General features: G+C 47.2%; 1 protein-coding gene across 1 annotated transcript in view; it reads right to left on the reverse strand.

Moving 5' to 3' along the window:
- The window catches only part of TBC1D1 (TBC1 (tre-2/USP6, BUB2, cdc16) domain family, member 1), a 171106-nt gene that overhangs the window by 68258 nt on the left and 94868 nt on the right, over nt 1-7980 (reverse strand). Inside the window, exons 7-10 of the mRNA XM_012724029.1 lie at nt 4253-4381; nt 3702-3788; nt 2306-2586; nt 367-528 (exon numbers count right to left, since the gene is read on the reverse strand). Of these exons, the coding sequence (XP_012579483.1) occupies nt 367-528; nt 2306-2586; nt 3702-3788; nt 4253-4381 (659 nt within the window). The remainder of the gene's footprint in view (nt 1-366; nt 529-2305; nt 2587-3701; nt 3789-4252; nt 4382-7980) is intronic.

Raw genomic sequence — 7980 nt, forward strand, 5'->3', positions numbered from 1 at the left:
ACTATATATTACATATTACATATTACATATTACATATTACATATTATATATTATATATTGTATGAGTAGTCGTTAGCCTAGATGTGTCCACATACTAGCCCAGGAAAATATGAAAGTACATAAAAGAACAGCTTGCCATCAAGACCTGTTTGCATACTGATTTTGACAAAATTATCAATAGCGCCATGAAGCCGGTGACAGACTGAAAATAATAAAACCAAAAATAGACAAAACGCACACACACACCCGCACGCACGTGGTGACTCCGGGTTCTCCAACGGCCCTTCCCTCCATTCACCCAGCACATCCTGTGTGCCCTTCCCAGCAAGACAAACAACACCGAACTTGCCATGCGAGTGTGCTCACCTCTTTGGCACAGTATTCCCACTCTGTTCTCTACTGGAGTTATGTTTTAGGTACTTAAAAAAATTTGGTGAGGACGCAGAGGGGTTAAGACGAGATGGAGGAGCAGGAGCTGAAGACTGACCTGAGCAACTTTCAGCCTCGCCCACTGGTGGATGATGCACACTAAATAGCAATTAGAGACAAAGTATGAGGGGTTAGAGCACAGCGAGGAGGGCAGCTGCAGGCCAGCGAGCGGAACGGGAGAGAACAGCAAGGCTGGTTCTCCATATTTACTACCAGCAGCACGGCTGGGGCAGCACCGTCGCTCTCTTCGGCACGCCAGCTCTCTCCTGGCCAAGGGACCATCAGTTAAAAAAAATTACAAAAGACCATCCCGGAGCATTTCCCACGTCTCCCTGCCCCACCAAACTTCTTCTATGTCCTTTTTAGGAACTGACGGGAAAACCTGTTTTTTTAAGTCAAATAAAAGCAAAGGAAAACAAAACAAAAGCCAGAGTTTTAAAAATATCTCTCTCTTCAAAATGAACAATGACCTGCCTTGAATATCAGTGTCTCATTTCCTGTACGCAAAGAGAAGAAAGTTCACAAAGAGGGAGAGAAAAACAAAATAGGTGTGCTGAGGAGGGAGGGCGGGACACAGGGAGAGACGTTTCTCTGGCTTTCATCACCTCTGTCCAAGGCAATCTTAGGAGAGAAGAGAAGGGGAGTGTTAGGGCAGCGATTTCCCTCAACTTTGGCAAGAGAGCCCTTGGCAGGCTCAGCAAGAAAGCTAGGAATCTCCAGACAGTCCTGTTTCCACGATCACTGAAAATGCCAGAAACAGAGGGGCCCGACACAGTGGAGAGGTAGAACAGAAGCGTGCCTTTCAATAGAGATCACAAGAACCTGAGGCTTCCAAGGAGGTTTGTCTCTGAAATGTCTGATCTATTCTAACAGCTTCTGAACTATGCCCTACCTTGGAGATCAGCACTCCAGCCAAATGCCAGCGAACCATCAGTCACCATTTTCAAGGAATAACAGAAAATAAAGCTCGGGGGTTCCCCTACATCACTGGAGGGTGTCAACCATGTCACCACTGGACCTTCCATTATCCATTTTACTGACACTTGAGCTCTGTGGCCTCTGTCATCAGTCAGAAGAAGGCAGCGACACAGGTGTGGCCCTAAGTCCTATGTATAAAGTGAAGGGTCTTAGCTATTTTCATTTTTAAAGATAGCTGTGTCCATTGATGGCCTCCAACAACCGCCCAGGGACCCCCAGGAGGAGAGAGCGACATTGTTCACTCACCTCCATAACCAGTGAATTCTAACTGCACAATGAAGCCCAAATATTTTAATTAGTGATCTTGTCAGGAGAATGAATCTAAAATTCTCCCATTGAACGAAATTAGTAGAAAATACCCATTTCAAGTTTGTCAGACAAACTTTGTCATGAGCAAATGGGCCGAGGTGGCCACCAGCTCAGGTCAGCGCTAGGAGACCTGAAGCCAGCACTGGCCCCCTGGATCTGGCACACCCCTCCCACTGCTCCACACAACTTTTCCTTCCCGGTGAAGGAATATTCCAGATCTTCAGCTGAGCAGACTCACTCCCTCCCTACCTGAATACTTTTTCTCAAAGTCAACAATTACGTTCCACAATCGATGCTGTCTCACATACTGTTTGAGGAGTGATTATTATACTTGAAGGACCCAGTCATGCCTGCTTCCTCCCAAGACTGGTACTTGTATGTTGAACAAGCAGATCTAACATATCCCCCAAGGATGTTGGTTGGGTGGGGAAGAACCTGTCACTGCTTCAGGTTTCCTCCTTTAAAGTCAGGTGTCCAACCCAGGTTCTTCTTCCACCCAACAAACACACCTGGGGCAGCACATACCTGGTTAGTAACTGATGAGCCCCAGTTAGTTATACAGTAAATTTACATTTTAAACAATTCTTACTTTCGTTCATGAGGCGTCTCTGTGCTCACTGAGTGATACCTCATAAGTTTCCTCTGTGAGACCCCAGGGGGGCTCTCGGCTGGCACCAGGGGCTCCTGGCCTTCCACGGGGAAGTGGCTGAGGGTGTTGGCGCGCCTCCTGAAGCCCAGTGGGGGTGAAAGCAGGGCTGACTCCTCAGCAGGGTGGCTCTCTGAGTCGCTGGACAGGTCGTCCGAGGAGCCCAGGAGTCTGAAGGCGCTGTCAGAGACAGGCAGGGCCTCCTTCTCACACACACCGTGCTCCTGGCAGCAAGCAGACAGCAGATCAGACATGTCGGGAGGCACCAGCGACTTCGCAAATCTCTAATGTCAGGGTAGGGCAGCATTTCAATGTATAAACCCATCTTTTGATAATGCCAGAGAGAGGCCACCGAAAATATAAGGAAATGGAAGCCACTGGGAAAGAAGGATTGCTTGTCAGAGACAAAATGCTAGCTCACCAGAGAGACAGGAGTCTGCCCGAATGCAAGCTGAAGGCCAGTAACACTACTGTCCCATCCAAGTACTAACCAGGCCCGACCCTGCTTTAGCTTCCGAGATCAGAGGAGATCGGGTGTGTTCGGGGTGGTATGGCCGTAGACAGTAACACTATTTTAAGCAGAGCTGTAAATCACTCCCTTTCTCTGAAAACAGAACTCATCTCTCCTGCCTGCAAGTACCATGCAGCTCGCACACCTGACCTAGAGCACTCTTTAAACCACTCAAAGAGTTTCTTCCATGTGTTACTGTCTACACAAGTTATGTACACAAGGCTTTCAGAGTTTCATGTAACGTGGAGACTTAACTCGGAAAGCTTGGGGTTGAACATCCTATCGTAGATTATTCTTAGCATATGGCAAACCTCTGTTTAGGCGCTTTTTGGTGGTTAAAACACTGAAGTAACCAAACCTAAAAATTCTTAAGTGTCTTGCAAGCACAAAGTTAAAAAAATTACCTAAACACTGGCTTGTTACCAAAGAGAACCACTGATTTGCTCATTATTACACAGTCCTGCTTGGTGGTAGACAAAGGAGTGAACTTCTTCAATGCTTATTTGTAAAAATTCTAAAGTTTAATTATAACCATGACGCCTATTAGCAGATAAAGTTTCTGGAGTTTAAGAGGCAGGCTTCTTGGAATTCACCAATCCCAATGTTGGAGGTTTTCCAAGTTTAATTACTTTTAATATTGGAAAATCTACTTGGAAAAGAAAACCATTGGACTCCATGTGAGACATTAGATCCGGGTGGTCTAAAGTGGTTTCTTTACCAGACTTCCAGCAGGGAGTCTGGAAACGCTGAGCTCAGGCCCTGCATGTGGGAGGGGAGCAAAACCCACCTGCTTGTTTCTGAGGGTGTCCTAGGAAGAAAACTGCTTACCTTGCTAGTGTTACTCAATGAACTGCATGTGGCATTGTCCAGGTCCATGCTGGTGGAGTGTTCCTGCAGGCCTCTGGCCTTATGACCCTAGGTAAAGACAAGACAGTGCAGTTATGACCTTGGAGGGGTCTGCAAAGGCATCAGTTAGAAGCAGCCTCGCCTATGCACATAAGCTCGGGAAAAATGCATCAACTAAGAAGCGCTGCTGAGTATGTGAGCACCAGAGGCAAAAACCGATCTTGTCATGTCTCTTCTAATAATGCACCAACCTACATGGTTCAAAAACACCACGTGGATTAAGTTATGAGGCAGGGAGCATGGGCAGGAGGGAGAGACAATTCGTGTCCCCAGAAAAGTATGTGCTAGAGAGGGCAACTTCTAAGTCACAGCGGGCAGAACCTGCCAGATCTGCGACATCTGCCAATATTCTGTGTGTTTGGGGAGCTTGTGAAGGCGGCCACCCCCAACCCTGGTTGTAAAGAGTCTGTCTGAACTATCCCGAAGGGTGCTGCCAAACTCCCAGAAAGATCTTTAAACAAAATTTCACTTACCCGGGACAAAATACTTTCCAAAGATTCAGTTAAAGATCGCTTCGCTTTGTTTTTCAGCATGTCTAACCTAAATCGGGTGGCACTAGATGGTAGTTCACTTCCAATATTCTCCGCTGCAATCTGTGGTGTCTAAAAAATAAAACAAAGAGAAGTCAAGTTTCCTTATGTCCTTATTAAAAAGGAAGAAAAATCTGTAAAATGGACCTTTATGATTCCAAGTTACTGTTCTGAATCTGGGGTCACTTCATCTCATCTGCTCCCCTGTCACATGACTACAAATCTGCCTCAAAAAGTTGCTTTGCCTACTCCAAACAAAGTAAGGCAATGTCCTTGGAAACAAACCTGTGACCAAGAGTTTCCCGCTCAGCTCAGCCTCTGCAACAGAGCAATCGCAAACTGTGAGGTTCGTCGGTCACAGACTGTGACCTCCTGCAAATCACTTTCTCTGAGTCACAATTTCCTCTTCCATAAGCCGACACCAAGCCCACTGTCTGATCTAATGCAGGGCGGTGAGACTAACACATGAGCAGCACTGAACATGCCTTCTGGTAAAAGGTAGCTATGACTGGCTTCGCAAGGTAAACCAGACTCTTACCTTTGGGGGATTTCGGAGCGTGAGGCTTAAAGTGCGCATGCATTAAAGCATCAATTCCTGCCCGCCCAAAGCCTTCGTACCTTTCTGTAAAAGCGTTTTCTCTACTTTGCCCTTTCTTCCTTTTACTATTATTCCCAGTACCCCTTTCATGCCCTTCTGTACCCACACTTCTCTCCCTTAACTGAAACTAGCAAACAGAATGGAGTTTGCCTGCCCTCCAGTAAATGAAGATATTGTTACTTATTAACAAAGAGGTGTATTTAAGACAAAAAAGCTATGAAAATCCTCTAAATTAAAAGGGATTTCTGAATTATTTGAATTCTTACCTGATTGCTTTCTGCCAGAGAACAACTTTTATTAGAAAAACACAGAGACCAGCATATCTTCCATCACTCCGACCACGGCCTGTCCTTTACTGTTGTTACATATTTCATGCACAGACTAAGACGACAAATGCCCTCACGCCAACCACAGCTCTGGCCAAGTTCAAGTCCTGCCGGGTGTGGAGAACTCGCGAGGCGCTCGGCCCCCGGTTGTGCAAAGGCCCAGGCCCAGGCAAAAAGCCTCTTGGCTGCCCCGAGTATGTGTGTGCGGTGCTGCACAGGTTATCACCTGCTCCTTTGCAGCCAGCACAGCGAGACGCCGAGCCAGCTTTTCTCCTAGAGCGGTTCCAAGGTCTCAATGACTCACCATGTTAAAGTGCTCAGGGTGCCCCTGACAGTAAGTGTTCGGTATCAGGATTCTCAGCCACTCTATTTGCTTTCTGCTTTTAACAGGATGCTGCAGGCATGGTTCCAGCCTCTTGAACCCGCCCTCCTCTGCAGCTGGAGTTCTGTAGTAACCTTGCTCCAGAATTTGGTGTTTATCAACTCGTATTTTATACACATACATGTGCGTGAGTCTAGAAAGCCTGTGTTCACTACATTTGATTGCTCTGTGAAGTGGCTGCTACTGAGAAGCCCATTCCTCCGAGCCCATGAGGGTGTCCCGCCTGGGTGGCCCCCAGATCAGGGCAGGCATGAGACTCCCACGTTACGGGACATTGAGAACCTCGTGATGCTGAGCCCAGATGCCAGGACTGCTTTGGAGGTGTGGGCTCTTCTACATTATATTTACTCACTGACACTTGCATATTAAAAAAAAAAAAACAAAAACATTAAATAGATTTCCCCACTGGGCTGATCTGTGGCCAAATTATAAAGTCACTATCCTGAATACACACAAATGAGTTTGCATTCAGGTCAAAAATTTCTATCCACCAAAAATGTTTGGTTCCCCTTTTCTAGCAGTTAGCAATTACTTCAAAATTATTAATTTCCTATTGGAACACATGAGACTTACTCAGAACAAAGACAATCAAAACAGAGAAAAAGCATTTAATGGCACAAAGGTGGGGAAGGCACGGAAATGCGAGAATGAGTTGAAAGTGGTTATAAACGTGAGTTAAAGAATCAGCTGTGTGGCTCATTCAAAAATGACCAGGCCAACACAGAACCCGCACCCTGTCTTAATGCTACAAGCTGGACGGGAGGAAGCCACAGTAAAAACACAGACAACATGTGTGTGTCAAGGCCCTTGCTAAGGACCCTGGAGATGACCAATTAGCTTACAAACAATCATTGGGAAAGCGGAAACCTATGGAGAGTTACTATGCATGCCTCCATGTAGAACTGCACCCTGGCGAGGTCACCAGAACAGCAGCAGTTTGCAGGAAGAGACCAAGGCAGAAGCATTAAAGCATCTTTAGAATAAACATTCAATGCCCTCCCTGGTCGCGCGACTGCTTAGAACACAGCACTGCAGAGCTGGTCACAGCAACTGCAGCCAGAATTCGATCCCCCACTCCGGAGGTGACCCCCATGGCCCCGCAGACCTCTCCTGACCTGCCCACTGCTCCCCTCAGCAGTGTACTTCAGTCCATCTGCTTGTTCTTGCTCCCCACTCTGTCTCTGGTGAAGCCTCTCACACCCCACCCCCACACCTCTGGCCTGTACCCCAGCTCCTGTATGCATAAAATAAATATTTTTTTTTTAAAGATTTATTTATTTATTCGTACAGAACTGGGGTACAAGCCAGAGATGCGGAGGGTGAGAGGATTCACCAGAGACAGAGCGGGGAGCAGAACAGGCAGATGGATGAAGTACACTGCTGAGGGGAGCAGCGGGCGGGTCAGGAGAGGTCTGCCTCGCCATGTGGTCGCCTCCGGGGCAGGCGGGGATCGAACTCTTGCGGAAGTGGCTTTAGTTTCTTAGTGCAGTGCTTTAACCCGCTGCGCCACCAGGGAGGGCCTAAAATAAATATTTTTTAAAAAATAAAATAAGCAGCGTGTGCGTGTGTGTGTTTACATGTGTGTGTTTATGTGTTCTAACTCAAACATGCCTTTGGAAATCCTGAAAATTTTAAATGTCTTACTTCTTTTTCTCCACTTTTTCTGGTTTACAAGAAACCAGAACTGTAAGAAACCCCTAACTTAAGCAGATGGAAACAGCACATGTTTTGAAGTTACAATGCATATTATGAATTGACATAAAAGATGTGGGGAAATGGTGTGGCCACTGCGTGTAATGAATCCCGAACTCAGAGCTTTTCAAGGACAGAGACCTGCACGGAGCCCAAGCTTCTAAACTGAACACCCCACACATGAAGAAGCCACACAGCCCTCGGGGACCGGGGAGGACAGTGGCTCTGCTCCTCCATCACGGGACCAACAGACATGCTACGTGCACTGGCACCTCACTGGCTTCCCCCACGCCGCACCTGCAGCCTCTGCCCCGCCCCTGGTGCGCACCAGCCTTTACATCACAGAGCTTGCAGGCACATGAGGGTCAGAAGGCGGCTCTATGATGTCATCCCATTGGACCACAGAGCAAAGTAAGGTGACAGAGCCTGGCCCCCCCAGGTCAGGGGTTTGCAGAGTCAGCACCTATCTCTCCGACATGCCTGGGGTTCCTCACCTGTCCCTGCTCAGAGAAACTGCTCTCTCCCTACAGTGAGAAGCTCCCCTCCGCTGCCCCAGGCACAATCTAAATAGTCCCAAATCTCTCTGATGTGCCTAACAAATGAAAATAAAATACAGGGAGGAAAAGATGTTTCAGAGCTTCAGAAAATTCAAGACTGTTTTTACAGTGTCCTT

The sequence above is a fragment of the Condylura cristata genome, unplaced genomic scaffold (assembly GCF_000260355.1).
Source record: "Condylura cristata isolate star-nosed mole 26May11 unplaced genomic scaffold, ConCri1.0 scaffold00012, whole genome shotgun sequence".
Taxonomy (NCBI): domain Eukaryota; kingdom Metazoa; phylum Chordata; class Mammalia; order Eulipotyphla; family Talpidae; genus Condylura; species Condylura cristata.